This window comes from Patagioenas fasciata, chromosome 4, assembly GCF_037038585.1.
Source record: "Patagioenas fasciata isolate bPatFas1 chromosome 4, bPatFas1.hap1, whole genome shotgun sequence".
In the NCBI taxonomy this organism is placed as follows: domain Eukaryota; kingdom Metazoa; phylum Chordata; class Aves; order Columbiformes; family Columbidae; genus Patagioenas; species Patagioenas fasciata.
The window spans coordinates 35,376,127-35,393,771 of record NC_092523.1 but is presented as its reverse complement, the minus strand read 5'-3'; the positions used below and the strand labels follow the sequence as shown (position 1 = coordinate 35,393,771).

At 45.3% G+C, this 17,645-nt stretch overlaps 1 protein-coding gene across 1 annotated transcript; it reads left to right on the top strand.

Moving 5' to 3' along the window:
• Nucleotides 1–10,027: 10,027 nt before the first annotated feature.
• On the top strand, nucleotides 10,028–15,226 carry CDKN2AIP (CDKN2A interacting protein). The gene is made up of 3 exons (XM_065837052.2): nucleotides 10,028–10,388; nucleotides 10,492–10,622; nucleotides 11,369–15,226. Exons 1-3 carry the CDS (start codon nucleotides 10,165–10,167, stop codon nucleotides 13,096–13,098), a joined length of 2,085 nt encoding a protein of 694 aa, XP_065693124.2. The 5' UTR covers nucleotides 10,028–10,164; the 3' UTR covers nucleotides 13,099–15,226.
• Nucleotides 15,227–17,645: the final 2,419 nt, after the last annotated feature.

Sequence of the window (17,645 nt, the reverse complement as noted above, 5' to 3'; positions counted from 1 at the left end):
TTCATTATTTCACAGGTGTCAAATCTTAATCCATTATGACCAAGTATATTATGCTGCATAGTTCTTCGCTGGCTTGCCATGGGCTAATTATTGATGGTTCACTACACTGTCATAAAACCTCTATCTCATCTGTCAAATGGAAACGAAATAACAGAGAGAAGTTGCTAAAATGACTACTCAAGCTCCCTTAAAAAATATACAAGAGGAGAAAGATATTCTATTACCTTCCATGCCAAGGGGCATTCTGAACACTGGCTCTTGAACAATGTTTTTGTTTTGCTTCTTCAGTTTAACTTTTTCTTGCCAATAAGCATGCACCAGCCTTCACACAAACATCAACTTGAATCTTCAAATTATTTTGAAAGAATGCTATGTTCATGGATATATTAATCACTTATTTGAGAAGACAGCAATTCTGCAGTCAGTGCTTTGGGAATACACTTGCCACCCAGTTACACAGACACAGAATTTATGCTGTGGTCGTGATTGTATCTCTAACCTGAAACATTGCTTTGTGTCACTGAAGGGGAAAGGTAGGTCCCCTGATAAATGTACTGGAGGAGATTGTGCTTTGCTCTTTGCCATGCTGCTGTCTGCTTCCATGACCTTGCAGTAGAATCACAATTTCTTTAAAGTTATGGTGGCTGAAAAAACTACCATCCCCACCTTTCCTGCCCCTCTGTCAGTACTTATTGTCTTAATTAAGAAGTAAACAGCACAGTTTTAAGAAGCAGCTATGTTGGATGTCCATTATTACACAGCAACAACTCAAAGCCTGAAATACATGCTTAAAAGGGCATCTTTTGTTTTTACCAAAGGGGAGGTAATCCCTGGCACAAAGCCACACTTGACACCTGTACATGTCAAATGCATCTGTTACTGCAGCTAAACCCTACAGGCGTAATGAACAAGAGGCCACGGGCAAACCATTTCTCTCTCTGGATGCACACATATGGCTTGATGCAGCAGTATGTGCGGAATCCTCCAGCCAGGTCTGAGCCAGAGTCACAGGCACTGTGTATCTGCAAGACCACACTGTTGTATCCAACCTAATTAGCACCATGTCCAACCTAATTAGCACCACCTACCAACAGGGTTAAGTACTTATGGTGCAGCAACAGGCATATGCAAGTCTACAGCTGCTGCTTCCTATTCTGCAAGAAACATGAGAGTGTGTGTTCTGCTAAGTCCTGTGCTCCATTGCAATGTGTAGAGGTGCTCTCTGTCATGTTCTCTCTTTTCAATAGCAAACACAGATAATTTTATTTCATTGCTTCCAAAGCAATGCAAAACTTCACTTACTGCTGGTTTTCCATACACTTTCTATTTAACTGAATAGGGAAAAAATGCTTAGCATACCAAAATACTAGAATAAAATATGTTTAGGATATGCTTCTACATATGTTTAAAAAGGACCCAAACAATGAGAACAACTAGGTGAAAAGAAATCCCTAAGCCTCTATGCTCAGCTGCTCATGTAAGCGCTGACTCTCTGCTATCTGGTCTCTGGGGCACTAATTTACAATTCTGTAAGATGTTACTGTAAACTGCTTAGTAGCAATGCTATGTCCATTTCTACAAGCATGAATGATGATCCAAGGTGTGAAGAAACAGAAAACCAGCCTCTGGTGTTCATATATGACCTTAGGGAAGTACATCTCCTTCAGGGCATAGCTTTGTGAGTTTTTGTTGGTTTTGTTTTGTTTTGTTTTTAAAAAAAGTGTGGCAGTTTAATCCCTTCTAGCTTCTCAAATAAGCTGATAAGAGTATGCCCATTTCAAGCTAATACATGGACAAATTAAGTGTAGTAATTAAATCCAAAATTCCTACAAGCACATAAACTGGGCATTATCAGTTGGCAGTTCACCATGTGTTATGTCATGGTAGAAGAAATCTTGAGAGATTTAAAGGATGCAGTAATTGCTTCTGGGACGGTATTCCGTATGTTGCGAGTGACCAAAAGAACATCATTAACAAAGCTACAAGACAAACAGATGGAGGAGATATGGAGACTGAGAGAGAAGAAGACAGTAGATGACAGGAAAAGGCAAAGTAGTGAAGTGTGGTAGTGCAATCGAGAACATAGCTGAGCTGACAGAGCACCCAGCTGCTGCTGAGCGAGTGGGCTCCATGGGTACTCAGCAGAACAATCAGGCAAGCCCTTACAAGAAGTGAATGCTTCTGTGCCATGTTAGCTTCCACAACTGGCTCACTGGGCTGGGACAAGTACCATTGTTGGCACAAGGGAAGCGTCAGGAACCAACCCATGATGAGGGTTGAGGAAGGACGTGCAGCACTACTCTTCCGGCAGTAACTAGCTATTAGTTTGGCTTAGCTCTATCATCAAAATCTGGTCACGGCTCAACAGCTACCAACAGCGCCACGTACACCAGCATAAGCCACTGCTGCTCTGCAACCCCCTGTCTCTCACCACTTCCCTCTGTCCCAGACCCAGCCCCTCAGTTGCACAAGCAGAAGTGTTGCCTGATAGACTAGATTGGAGAAATAAGCTGGTTGAAAAATGTGCCTCCCCTTCCTCCACCATGCCACTTTTCAGCCAAATCAGGTTCCTAATCTGGTTTACTACAACAGCTGAACAAAACAACTGTGCCAGCAAACTAGTGGGCATATCAAAGTGACAGGAGTGAATGGCTGGGAGCAGAGACTATCATAAGCCAGCACAGCTGCCAAAAACATTGTCAAACTGCGCTCTCAAAGGGCTAGAGGGCTTGCAGAAGCAGGGAAATCTATGGATATACCAAAGAGGTAAGTACAAAAAGCAGCCACAGAAATAGGCCATGGAGATAAGCACAAGAATAGTGTTTCAAGGGACTTTTTTGACAGGTCAGGTCAGGCATAGGAAAGGAAGCTGTTGTAAGCAGGATGAGAGATAACAAAAGCCTAAAAAAGCATATCTGTGATATGGACAGAGATAAGAGGAGACTTGAGAGAAGAAAAGGAAACAAAATTCATATATATATCAAGATAAACAGGTCAAAAAAAGAGAGTGGAGTCAAAGATGACTCCCAGGTTTCAGGTCTGATTGACAGAAAGTAATTGTGTGCTTTCCAGGCAGGATCACATAGTCCCTACCCAAGAAGAAACAGGGGTCCTTGCGTGGGGACTGCAGATGGAGTTTCAGGTTGGGAGGTTCTCTGAAATACTATACATTTCCTCAACAGGTGGATGCTTTTAATTCTGAATGAATTCCTATGTAGTTTTTCAAATGAGCTCAAAAGTTAACATACTTCCAGCACTTGTTCATAGTAGAAGAGGCCAGTATTGACAGCACTGCCGTGGAGAACAGGGACCAAAAATTTTTCAGATGTTTTGCAAACCTTCACCTAAGAATCTAGAATGGGTCAAAGCTGCACCTTTTAGCCTTTACTTTTTTGCAGGGGCAAGGAGTAGTAATATTCAGAAGCTTTCACTCTGCTTCCACTGTAATTTTGCTGCTGTTAAAACCTAGATCTATAGGTAGGAGTGTTTAAGAGCTGGCTTTGATGACAAATTATTACACCAAGACGGAAAATCAGTCCACATTGTCTGTTTCAGTAACGGAACGAAAAAGTAAGCCACTCTCTCTTTTGGGAGTTATGTTTAACTTCTGGAGGTATTTCCACGCAATCTTGTCTCCTTCAGTGCCATCCAGTGGAATTAGCGTGAAATATGCACAAGGAGGATATACAAAAATACCGCAGCACACAAAACAGCTCTCTATTTTCAGGAGGTGCTGTTCATAGCAGGTAAATTGCAGGTTGTCAGGAATATTGGTATAACAATAATGAAAAACAGAACCATGATTTTTCAATAGCAATAATTCAAATTAGATCTGGCATTGTTGCCTGGAGTCTCAGGAAAGCTCCTTATATCATTTCTAAAATAGTTGTGTCTGCAAAATACGTAGCACATACAAAATTCATACTGGTACAGCATGGTATAAAGATTTAATAGCATCCATTTGTGTAATGCACCTATCCACAACCCAAGCCAATATAATATTAGTTGTAATTTTTCTTTTCCTACAAGGCACGAATAGTTTGACTTAAGCAGTACAAGTATCTAGATTTATAGGTGCTTACACTCTCAATAATACAAGTATTTTTAAAACATATTCACACATATCTATATTGTATTACATATGCATGTGTATGTAGACATATATGTATACACATATATGCACACACACAAATAAAAATTCACTATGTTATAGGCTCATAATAGATTATTTTTTTCAGGAAAGACCTCCTTGCCCTTTTAGTGCTTTCCTGAATCCTCTTGAATTACAATGAACTCATGCCAATATTTGCATTAAGATTCCAAAGGCTGTTTTCTTGCTTTTTCCAATTCTAGGGTAGAGCTGTCTGCCAAAGGCCCAAGGCTTCCTACCTAAACACTCTTTAAAGGTGGCTTGCAGGATGGATTTCTGCAAGTGAAAGGATTTCTACCTCTTTTGTTCCTTTATAGCACACAGAAAAGACAAGAAAATACCTTATACTAAATTAGAATGGCAGAATACTTACTGTCAAGGGTTTTAATTGCGGGGTGACAATAAAACTGTGGCAGATGTATTGTTAACCTCCTCTCCCCCTTCAGCCCCCTCCTCTCTCCCCCCGTCCCACTAGGGACAGGTGATCAGGAGGGAAAGGACAGAGAGAAGAGAGATGGGAAAATGAAAAATGTTTTACTAATGGTACTAATAAGAATAGAGAAAATAATACAAAATATACAAAACCAATCTTGAAAGTCTCAGCAACTGCAGAGCCAGCACCCAAAGTCCTGGATTGGACTCTACAGCCAACCGAAGCTAGATTCAGTCTGTCACTAGGCCTCAGTTCGCAGGGACAAGTAGCAAGGTCCTCTCCTAATGTTGGTCATAAGCAAAAGGGAGAGGGATGAGATCCTCATGATCTCCCACTTTTATATGAAGTATTCACGTGAATGGAATGTTATACTGAGTTCATCGGTTTCTTGGTCACCTGTTTCTTGTTGCCCCTCCCGCGAGAGGTGCATCCATTCGTTATCAATAACTTCGCATTCCATTGCTATGTTTACCAAAACATGTATCTGGTTCTCCAGGAAAATGCAGCTAATATGAAGGCTTTAACTGACAGGCAAATTCACTAAAAGAGAAACTTGTTTTTTAACAAAACCATGACACTTACCCTTGCAGATGCCTACTGCAACAGGAAGACAGCATTGAAATGCTGTCTTTGTGCTGTCCAAATTTTAACTCTCCTTTCTCTGTGTTCAAATCCCAGTGGTTCCTCTGTCCATGCTGCCTTCCCATCACAGCTTGTTCCTTTGCTCAGAATCAAGAGTTGATTCTGTTTGATTTTGTATGCTCTACCACCATACTCTCATTCTTCTGGCTTCCTCACTGGCTTCCACATCTATCCTTTCTCATTTCTCTTAGTCCTAGGCTCCTGACATACAGTCCCTCTCCAATTCCTCATCTATATGTACTTCTCCCCTTGCTTTGAACTCATTTACCTTCATTTTTCCTTTATAATTTAATTTCCTTTCTCACCTAATCCCAGTATCCTATCCCTATTAGTTTCATGCTAAGCTTTTCTACCCCCTAGTAGTTTCAGTCTCACCATCACCTCCATACTCACTGTTTCCCTCCTCTCAGTCTGCTCCTTGTTCCTATCAGACATGCTCAAGCACAGGTGAAGAGGAGAAAATGGCAGGTTTTTGGGGAGCACAGTGGATGATCTCCACAGTCTCACTCTCAGTCCAGAGACTCACCCCAGTCCACAGTGGCAAAGAGAGGACTCTTTTGGGCCCTGCAGCCCACAACTGGGGTGGACCTGACTGCAGTAGTAGTAAGGACAGTGGGAGCACATCCTAAATGAGGAATGTAGAAAATGCATTTCTTCAAACGCTTATAAATTATGCTAAGTGTAGTCAGAAGATCAGATGCCCCCCTCCCCAATCAGTTTTTCGTAACAAATTCGATGTCTGCTCTAGAGCGTAAAGGCATTTAAGCTCTTCATAGATAAGATCTCCACAATATTTTATCCTAGACAAAACCCCATTTCCCTGCCTTTGTTCTTAGATAATGTTTGCTAGCAGTACAGTCATCCTAAACTGCCATCCTCAATATGGAAAATTTCACACCAAACCATGGACATTTAGCAAGTGCCGCGCTACCTAAAGCATAGTTTAGCAAGCAAAATTTGGGAAGTGGTATGCTACCTTTAGCTGTTGCTAAAGCTTAACAAACTCATTTAAAGGAAAACAACTGACAACCCTATTGTAGGCATTGCTATATATTTCAAATATAACATATTACTAAATGCAAAATAGTATTTAAGCTAGTAATAAGAATGAATACAGGTAAAGAAAAATTATCAATTCGGGTCTTCATTTTTACCTTTAGTTTTATCCACTGCATTACAGAATATACCTCAGCTGAGAAATCTCAGAAGAGTACATGATTTTGTAGCAGAACAGTTACATAATTGTGGTCAAACAAAAACACAGATTTACTCTTAACTGCCTTTCCTTTGACAAGCCTGCATAGTCGTTAATGCTCTTTTAGCAAGTAATTTATTCCAAGAATTAGTTTACTGAACAGTAAGGACTGGCAACCTTGGCACATGCAGACTCCCTGGAAGTGCTGTCCCTTGCCTGGCTAGGAGACCTCTGACGATCTGCTCCAGCAGCACGCCTGTGTTATCTGAGGAAACAGTACAATGTCTCTTCCCCATGCTTCTTCAAGCTGCATTTCTAATGAACTTAAGCCAGGGCTCTCAGGTATGTAGTTACTACTTGTGGCAGGGACCAATCTACAGACAAGAACTCAGAGGATTCACTGCGCCAGGCCAGTAAGACCCCACTGTTAATGCATTTCTGTGGCACTCTAAGCCTTCCTTTGCATTGCTGTGATGTTGAGGGCACACTTCTCATACGAAGCTGAACAACGAGTGTCACTATATATTAACCTTAATTGCACAGAATGTAATTGAACTCAATGGGGCTATTGCCCTCGGTTTCAGCAGGACTTGACTTTGAAGAAATAATAATTCACGGGTTTACAAAGGCAGAAATAAACTTTCTTTATTATACAGGAAGTGCAGGTGTGATACTGTGATTATAGATACTGGTATGATTCACTTTGAGATTTTAGTTATATCTTGCCAAAAGAAGCTATTATCAAGCCCCAAATGACTCTAACGACACTACTATCAATGTGGCATTTAGAAGTTCCCTCCCTGGTGGGAACAAAAACATCTCTTTTCTTCCAATGTTGAAAATTAAATGCACAGAATTAGCACCATCAATGAGGTGTTTAACTTCAAAATTGCCTTTCCTGGTGAGAACGAAAACACTACTTGTTTCCTTTTTTAAAATTAACAGCAGTGTTTTTCTCTCTTTTCTACTGCACACACTTGTTTAATCAACTTGAGAAACAGTATGTCTCCAGTGCTCAGAGAGCATTGTGAGAATGCAGCTATCTGTGTTTGCCTGCGTGTGCACATGTGTGGCATCCCATGCTCCGGGACTGGGATCTAGCCTGTTTCCAGTGTGATTCACACACACAACTAAGTAGAAATAATATGTCTGGAAAAAACAGGTAGGGAAGACAAAGGGTTCAGTTTTGGTTCAAGTCATCTTTGTGCCAACAACGAGGCCACATTGATGCAGAAGGAGCATTAGAGAAAATTAACCCAAAATTCACAGCATCGGGTGCCAGAAAGGTACCAGACCATAAAAGTTGCTCACTACAGACAAAAAACTGTTGTGAGCCATTCCAGAGGTATGCACGACTGTCCTCTGCCTTTTCTCTAGCTGTCACCTAAGTTTGTGTTCACTCATATTGTCGGTGGACAAAGAGGTAAAATGCCTTTCAGTTGATTTGTCCTCCAAATTTGGGCAAGAAAATGTTGTTCTCCTCAATCCTTGAGCCACTCTAGCACCAGATACTCTACTATGCTTTGTAGCTGTGCTCAGTCTTCAACACTCCCTAGAATGATGCTTTTGGAGGAGTCCAGGTCTCACAAGTGATTCCATATAATCGCATACATGTGGGGTGACCAAGTGCAGACACAAAAGTCTGAGATGTGGAGGCCTACCTCTGATGTTTGGCACCAGGAGCTGTCATTCACCCATCAACACCAAAATATGACTTCTGGGGATCCCTCTGAGTGTATGGGATTGGCCCTGTCACCCACTGGAGCCTAACCCTCCTCAGCTCCTACTCTTAAATGGCATATGACCAGATAAACATGGATTAGTTCTTAGTAACTTGGCAGCTCAGATGGTTGCAGAGGAACACTGGGCATTCAAAGCTTGCTGTTTGCTCTGCAACCTTTGCAGAAGTAAAGGCAGCCCTGCTACAGCTACTTGGGCCTGGTTGAATTCCTGTGGTCCCTGAGGGGCACATCTCAAGCCTGGACCAAGCCCCAACCAGCTTTGTTAGAAAGCGACCTGGTTCACTGAAGAGTGTGAACAAACAGGCTGGCAGCACAGATGATCTTGGCTCAAGCACAACTTTGAACCTATGTTTGCCAGGGATTCCCTTTATCTTTGTCTTCTAGAGTCTGTATTGACACTGGTCTAGAATTGTGGTGCTGTTTCTAAACCTTCAGACGTTGCTTCTAAACAAACCCATTTCTCCACATCACAGTGTATACAAAATTTCCACCCTTTTCTTGCTCTACATGTAGGCACAAAACAAGAACGAGTTTTTCAAGTCCCATTCTACTCATTCATTACTATTTGCTCGCTCTCTGTCACTGAATTACTCTTGGCAATGCATGACATAACATGGCATGGGCTAACAAAGAAAGTGAAGGAAAAGCACTTCCACTGTAACGATGGATACAGAGCAAAAGTGTGCTGTAGTATTTTTACCTGGCTTAGTCTCCTTAATCACTTAGTTTTGCACCACAGAGGTACTACAAGTTAGATCACACAACAATTTCCATGAAATAAGACATTAAAGTTACTTAAGGAGAAACACTCCTCCTTTAAACACTCCTCCTTGTAGTTCAGTTCATGATGACACGTAGGTGTTAAAAATTGAAAACTTAAGCAAACACAGACTTCTAATTCAGGAAGAATAAAATCAATACAGCTCTCCTGGGACAGCCCTTTGGAATTCAAAACTCTCTCCAATGCAGTAATTCAGCAAGCTCCATCTTATCAGACCAAAGCTTGGGCTGTTTTCACAGCATGTTCATTACTTTTCCAAACAGAATTCTCCAACTGGTTTTGAACAAAACTCTGGGGTAAATTCTGTAACGTCAAGACAGCCCACAGAGTTGCATGAGCTATTATTTGAACCCTCTGTAGCCAGCAGCCTAATTAGAACTCCTCATTTATTGTTTCCTTCAAAATGCTACAAGAACCCATTCCCTTGCCACCACCTTCCTATCACACATCAAGGGGGCAAAATCATGAACTGGTCCCATAAACTCCAACCTCAGCAAGACTGGAATGGATCTGGAAGCAGAATGATGAAACAAACCCAAAAGTAATGCTATTCCCACTTTTACCAGGCAGAATGCCACACAGGTAATCGTGCCCATCCCATACAGGCAGCTTGTCAGAGGCTCAAGGGCCGAGGATGGCAGGTCAGTGGCTCTCCCCTTCTCACACTCTTCGAAGTATCAGCCTGACCATAATAATTTGTGTGCAGTATCTGCACCTGCCCTGTGAAACATCTCAGGCTCCAACTACAGTACAAACAAACAAAAAAAGGCCGAACCGAAGCCAGTCCGCGGGCTGTATGAAAATGCCTCCACGGGAGCAGGCGCAAGCGGACACGATAGGCGAGATGTCTGCAAGGCGAGCTACTCGCCGTGACCCCACAGTCAGCGGGCGGCCGTCCCAGCCTCTGCCCCAGCCTCTGCCCCAGCCTCGGCCCCGCCCTGGGGCCCCGGGCCCCGGGCCCCGAGCCCCGCCCCGCCCCGCCCCGCCCCGCCCCGCCCCGCGGCCGCGCGCCGACCGTTAGGGCTCCCCCTCCGGCCGTTGGTGGCACAAGCCCCTCCTCGTTCTTCCCCCCCACCCTCGCGCGCCGCAAAGCCGCCTGGGGCGGCAGCGTCGGGCTGCCGCGCGCGCCGGTTGTGAGGTCATCCCGCGCGGCCGGAAGGAACGGAACGGGGCCGTTCTTTCCGTTGTCCAGGGCGGAGGAGGGCCCCGCGCGCGGTGGCCATGGCGTCGGGGAAGGCGGCGGCCGAGCCCCTGGGGCGCACGGCGGAGGAGGTGGCTTGGGCCGAGGCGCTGCGCGGGGCCTGCGAGCCCGAGCACCACTGGCGGCACCGGCGGGAGTTTCTGCTGCGGAACGTGGGGGAGCCGCCGGCGGCGGGCAGCGCCCAGCTCCAGCGCCTGGTGTCGCTTTCCATGGTGTGGGCAAATCACGTCTTCCTGGGCTGCCGGTGAGTGCAGGCCGGGGCGGCGGGACCCGCGGGGGACGCGGCGCGGCTGTCTGACGGCGCCTCTCCCCTCCCCTTCTCTTCTCTCCCCTTGTCGCCCCTGCAGGTACCCGCCACAGGTCATGGAGAAGGCGTTAGAAATGGCCGAAGGCATCCAAGTGACCGACGCGCCTATCCGCACCACGAGAGACGAACTGGTTGCCAAGGTGAAGAAAAGAGGCATATCAAGTAGCAATGGTTAGCAGATCATAGCTGTGACAATACATAGGAGTCTAGAAAATGCTTGTTTTTGAATGTTCTAGGTTCACCTCGGGCTTACAAAGTACTCAAAATAACTTACTTTAAAAACTCTTTGTTAATCATTTCCCCTATCTCTGCTATTTTACCTCATAGAATACCTGTAAAATACATGTAATGCATAAGTATTCCGTTGGTAATGTAAAGCTCTTGTTTTGAATTTCTAGAACTGGTGCACTTTAAGCTGATTATTTTCTTAATGCGATGTAGACTATTGTAATCCGGCTTAAATGTATTATTCTTACTTTACCTTTCCTATTAGTCAGACATTGTTGCTTTCTGAGAAACTTAGTGTCTTTAAGTGGTATGTTTAAAATGATATTAGTAAACAATATAAACTTTTATTTTGGGTTAGATAGTCTTAAATGTATCAAGTCTTTTAATATACTTTGGTCATTTTTGGTTTGGACTTCAAGAATACTAATATTAATACTTGCCTATAGGTCCCAAACCAAAATCTGAAGTCTTGCACATGAGTACTTTTAGGTTTTTTTGTCAAATGCTAAAATATTCTGAAATACTAGGTTAATGCTTGAAATGGTAGTTCGAGGTGTATCTCTAATATATACCATTTAAATTCGCATATATTATTGTTAGAGGTTTTTAGAAAATAGATAAATTGTCTCTAGATGGATATTTCATAGAGCAGAAATTAAAGAGGATAACATATTTTACTTGTTTTGCAGAAGGGGTAGAGGAACCCCCCAAGAAGCGAGCTGTTGAGAAAAGCAAAAATTCTAAGGATACTGGAAAGGATATGAAAACAAGCAAGGCAGAAGCCCCAAAGGAAACAGAGAGCACATTGCCAAAAAAGCAGGAAAAACATACCAGCAAAGATCCAGAAAGCTCCCAGTTAACTTGCAGCTCAGATCAAGAAATGGTCGAGGCATCAGACATAGAAACTGAAGGAAAACCTGCTAATGCTGAAGATACCACTGGGCAAAATCCATCTTCGTTTGAAAAAGAGTCAGGAGAGAAACCTTGCTCAAGTCCACTTAAGGAAAGCAAGTGTGAAGATGCGCCATCACCTGAAAAGAAAACTACAGTAAGTGCAGTGCCACCAGCTGCCAAGAGTGCCCTGCAGGCAGAGGTGGTGGCTGCTGTGGTGCCACCGGCTGCCAAGAGTGCCCCCCAGGCAGCAGCAGTGCCAGTGGCTGCCAAGAGTGCCCCGCAGGCAGAGGCGTTCACTGCCCTGGTGCCACTGGCTGCCAAGAGCACCTCACAGGCAGAGACAGTGACAGCAGTGGTGCCACCAGCAGCTGCCAAGAGCAACTCACAGGCAGCGGCAGTGACAACAGCAGTGCCACCGGCCACCAAGAGCACCCCGCAGGCAGCAGCGGTGCCACCGACCACCAAGAGCACCCCGCAGGCAGCAGCGGTGCCACCGACCACCAAGAGCACCCCGCAGGCAGCAGCGGTGCCACCGACCACCAAGAGCACACCACAAACAAGTGCTACATTGCTGTCTTCCAAAAACCAAGCGAGTGCCCCAGCATCAGTGTCCAAGAGCAGCGCTCAGGCAGGCACCTCGCTGCTGCTGGCCCCCAAGAGCAGTACTCAGGTGGCCTCCTCACTGCTGCTAGCCCCCAAAGGTGGGGCTCAGGCGGGCACCTCGCTGCTGCTGGCTTCCAAGGGCACTGCTAAGGCGGGATCTTCGCTCCTGGCTTCCAAGAGCAGTGCTGAGGTGGCTGCCTCATTGCTGGCCGCTCGGAGCGGCGCTCAGCAGGGATCCTCACTGCTGACTTCCAAGAACAGCGCTCAGGTGGCTGCTTCACTGCTGGGCACTCGTGGTGGCACTCAGCAAGGTCCCTCCTCGCTGGCATCCCGGGGTGGAGCTCAGGCAGGTGCTTCCCTGCTGGCTTCCAAGGGTGGCATGCAGGCAGGTTCACCGCAGCTTGCCTCCAAGAGTGGCTTGCAGGCAGGTGAAAGCCCTGCTAAGGCTCTGTGCAAACCGTTAACCAGCGAAGATGCAAAGGAAAGACAACCTTTTTTCAACAGACTATACAAAGCTGTAGCCTGGAAACTGGTTGCTGTTGGAGGCTTCAGTCCTAATGTAAATCATGTAGAACTTCTGAACTCATCAATTCAGTCTGTAAAAGCTACGTTAGATGTTGCTTTTGTTCCCCTGAAGGAACTTGCAGACTTGCCTCAAAATAAGAGCTCTCTAGAAAATATAGTTTGTGAACTGAGGTGCAAGTCTGTCTACTTGGGTACTGGCTGTGGTAAAAGTATGGAAAATGCCAAAGCGGTTGCTTCAAGAGAAGCTTTGAAATTATTCCTCAAGAAGAAAGTTATTGTGAAGATATGTAAAAGAAAATACAAAGGTAGTGAAATTGAAGATTTAGTACTTCTGGATGAAGAATCAAAACCTTCGAATTTACCTCCAGCTTTAAGAAATCCTCGTGAGATCTTGTAGACGAGAATTGCTGTTTGTACCGTGTATATTTCAACACAAGGACTGAGGGTTAATTTTGTACTTTAAAAATGTAGGCTTCCAGATATTTTGTATTTCTTTATCAGTTTTGCAAGACAATGATAGTCCTTTCACTTGGTAGCAATTGTATAAACTTGTTAGAGATGACAAGTGCGCATTTAAAGGTATGCCTTAATATATAGCACACTAGCGTGCTGTTTTATTTGCAAAATAGTCTACCTAAGTCTTCTATTTTTAATTAAATGATTAAGGTACAATTTGCTGTTTAAAACCTGACAATTTTGTAATTCTGACGATTTGATGGCACTGCTCAGTTGTCTACCATGTCTTTTTTAGCCACAGAAGTATGTAAATAGGGACCATAATACTTGAATGATTGAAAGTTGTTTAAAAATTTCAATCAAAAAGTTGAATCATCTGTTTCAGGTGTGTTGCTCATAATGTTCACTGTTGCTCATACTAGGAGAGAAAATAGTTGGGTGACTATTTTTTACTAGGAGACAAAATAGTTGGTTGACTATTTTTATGGGATGTTTTCGTAACACTGGCAATATAAATGACACCCTGATCCCATGTAACCTTATACGGGCAGGTTAGATCCCATTTAGCACTATACCGGCAAATTAGCAATTAGCAGTCAAATCACAGCTACTTCAGCCACCAAAACTCTGTAAGCAGATTTAATTTATATTGTGAAATATTTACATTGTTTTCATATAAACATGGATTTCTATACTAGGCATATTTTGACTGCTACTAAACCAGTAAAACCTCTGGGATATGCTTTTATAGCACTTTGGTTTTGGCTATTAAATATTCCAACCATTTCAATAACTTTGCAACACCTTAAGAGAAGCTTTACTTTGAGTGGCTTCAAGGTGTAGTTCCACAAGGAGGAGTTGGGTTTTTTTGGATGCATAGCTGAAATACTGTAAAACTGATAGAGTGGACCTATAGAATATCCATTTCTACTTTTGCATCACTTACCAAGATAAGAAAAATGAAGATGCTGCTGTCTCCTGAAGACAGAGTGTATTGTAAAGCATTCATGCTGATTGAGCCCCTCCTTTGTTACATTTTTACGCCATGTACAGATGGTTTGAAGCAAAGAAAGTAGATTACCTTTTCTTTTCAATGTTACTGAAATACCTGCACAAACTGCATGTTTTGATATATTGCATAATGACATATAATTGTAAAAACATGATGTCTTCAGTGCTATTTTGGATTAGTCTTGTCTGATTACAGTAGCTAGCGTCATTTAATAGAGACCTGACACTTGACTGACAGATCCATTGATTGAGTAGTACAGCAGCGATTAGGAATTCCTGGGATCTCAGTAGTATATGTGTCCACTTAGAGACTTCAAGTTCTTTCGTGATTTTGGGACTAAACCACAATGGCATTGTTACACTGTACCCTACATGATTTTGAACAGCAACGGCTGCCTGGTCCATAGCACTCGAAGCCTGTAAGGCGCTCGCGCTTCCCTATGCCAGTTGAGAACTTCCTTCATCGGATACCTGTGCTGCAGTGCCTGTGGTCACCCTTGGCTCTAGTTAGGTTTCTCAGGAGCTCCCCCTCTGTGTTTCTGGAGCATCATCTGGAGTTTGGAACGCGATGTGTTAAGTTGCATCTCACACAGCTCAAGAATTGATGTGTGTTACTAGCACAGAGCAAGTTTCATGCTGTGTTTAGGAGCTGCGGTGTTCATGCCAGGAAGCATGAGATCTGTTTTCAGATCCTCACCCTGTTCGGGTAGAGACATGGAGTGACTGTTTTTGTGGGGTGGGAATTGCGTCCTGTGCCCTCTGAAGTACAGCCTTTCTAGCTGTTTATTTTGACATCTTGAGATCTCTGGTTGAGAATTGCAGCAAGTGTTGCAATGTGAAAACCTGTGTTTCCTGTCTGTAAAGCAAAGCCAACAGTATTTACCAACCTCGAGAGGATGTTGGGGTGACTGTGTTAAAAGGCTGAGGTGCTAGATGCCTTTTTTTTAAAGTCCTGACTTACTTAAGCTTACTTTTTAAAAAATTTTTGAATGTTATTCCTCTTTGATGTTTGGTTGTGATTCATTAAAGGATGAGTCTGTAGCTACTCTTAATAGAAACTGAAAGTGGACGTGTTTTTTTTTTAATTTCACATTCTGCATGGAAAGCAGCTCAACAGGTAAATTCCAGCATACAAGTATATAAGCATTAAGCATTTGAATGACAATTTATTAATATTTTATTAACCCTAAAGTAAGAAAAAGAATTTCAAAGAACTGGCTGTGGCAAAGAAGTGTTGGTACAGTCCCATTGGCTGTAAAACCTCTGAGTTTCCCTTCCAGGTGCTGTCCTGGTCTCTAGCAATTGGGACACTGGCCTTTAATTGCCAGACCCTGCTGATGAGGACATGCACAAACACTGTGGGTGTGCAAAATTGTCTCGGGGGCAAATGAAACCAACCGACCGAAAGAAAAATTGACCCTGATTTTCAGCGGGAATGCAGGAAATTGCAGTCATTAAACATGACTCCGTTTCCTCTGAGGGCCGCTAGAACAGCTCAGGTCCGTAGGGCTGGTTCCTTGCGGGCAGCGGCCCCGCCGGTTGCTGTTAGCAGGTTACCAGGTACACACCAATTCTGGTGGCTAGCGGTAAAAACTTTTTCCAGCTTGCGGGGGAAGTGAGGCGGGGCGCTGGCCACGAGGTGGCACTAGAGCGTCCCGCCGGCGGGGTTCCAGCCCTGGCCTCCGGCCCGCGCAGGGGCGGAGCTGCAGCGTATCATTTGCTTAATGTATTCCTGGGGCGGGGCCGCGCCGGTGGACCCTCTGTGGGGCAGGAATCACGCCCCCCCGGGAGCGTGGCGCTCCAATGGGGCCGGTCGGGCAGCCTTCCTGCCTGTGCACTGGCTGCGGAGACCAGTAGAAAGAGAAACGGGGCGGGGTGCGCTGTTCGCCCTATCCGGGAGGGTCTCCTGACCGCCGACCGATATAAGTTGGCGGCCGCTATGAACTGGGCTGCCGGGATGTTCTGAAGACCTGCTCGCTAGGCCACGCACGGAGGACACTAGTTCCTCATGGGCCCCGCGCCCGCCTAGGGGAAAGTCCCCGGACCGCCGGCAGAGAGTGCCGGGCGCTATGCGCGCCCTGGCCCGCCCCCCATCTCACACAGTCCCCGCCGAGACGCCCCCGGGCCGAGCGGGTGAGGGCGGGGCGGGCTCTCGTCACGGTCACAGAAACGCAGGTAGTGCGCAGGCGCACTAACAAAACGGGGCTCACTCTCAGACCATCCCTTTTTGCTGGGCCGTGCTGGACCCTCCCAGCGGAGGAGCACCGGGGGGAAAAACTTGCTGCGTGGGACCCCGTCGGCACAGCAGAGCTGTTTGCAGGCAGAGCAAAGCGCGCCTGGGGCCACACCGCTTCCGCGGCAGGGGCTCTGGCTGGCAGGATGCGTCCCGCAACCCCATTCTCACACCCGCAGAACCTCGGGGTGCCTTCTGACCTACAGGCTCATTAAGGGAGGCCTGACCGAGCTCATGGCCCTGCCCGAAAGCCTTTCCTTCCTTCCCTGCTCCAGTAAGAAGGAAGAGGCCAGATGGGCGCATCTTGTCATGTTCGTTTGCCTTAGGCAACGAACAGTTAAACAGCAAACGCAGAAGAGTCTGATGCATATCTGAGTGACACAAAAGCTGACGTAGCACAAACATCTCACCTCTCCAGCGCAGCAGTCACGCGCACACTGCTGTGCCTTGCAGGATGTACAGCCGGGGCTCCCCTGCTCACTTGGACCTCCTCAGAGAAAGCAGCACCTCTGAGCAGTGAGTGCCACCAAGGTTACCTGCACTCTTGAGGCAAATTTTCATGCTTATGCTCCCTATCAGGAGAATCAATGCAAGATGGTGCTCCCTGCAGCAATCACGCATATGTACTAGCCGTGCTGATAAGCGGAATTAATGTCATAGGCAGTTCTGTTCTTGCCTCTAGTTTGTCAAACAAATAAAGCATCATCATGCTTGACTCCATGGAAGTAAGCCTTCTGCTGCCCATAAGTCATGTCTGGGTATGAAACATGACAGAAGGGCACTGGCAGAGATGCCCAAAATAACATGAAGTTCAAGCACCTCAAGCCGAAAACGTGATAAATGGAGCACCCAAGCTGCCCAGAGCCAATGCGTCCTTCTGGTTCACACTCTCTTGGTATTCATGAAGCTCCCGTGGTAAGCCCAGGTCTGCTGAACTAGCAGTGTTCGTCAACTACAGGCACATGGCCTATCTGCAGGCACAGTACAGTTTGCAAACCCTCCTGGTTTCCAACATTTGCAATTCTTCTTCCAGCAATATCTGCACAGCGACACCTTTTCAGCAATGTCAGAGCCCTGCGCTCGGCAGAGGAGACCAGCGTGCAGAGCGAGGAGTAGCTCCATGCAGAACTAGCTACGGCAGCTCTGACTGCTTCACACCAGAGCTTTGAAAGGGTGCACAAATGGCTGACAAACCCTCTGGCTTGAGCCGTCTTTTTGGTTGCTGTCTTAGTCACTTGAACTAC

Excerpts from the sequence above, each read along its gene's own strand:
- CDKN2AIP (XM_065837052.2), top strand. The coding sequence starts at position 10,165 with ATGGCGTCGGGGAAGGCGGCGGCCGAGCCCCTGGGGCGCACGGCGGAG. Across the intron at positions 10,389-10,491 it reads CACGTCTTCCTGGGCTGCCG|GTACCCGCCACAGGTCATGG; the intron begins GTGAGTGCAGGC and ends TCGCCCCTGCAG. Across the intron at positions 10,623-11,368 it reads AGGCATATCAAGTAGCAATG|AAGGGGTAGAGGAACCCCCC; the intron begins GTTAGCAGATCA and ends CTTGTTTTGCAG.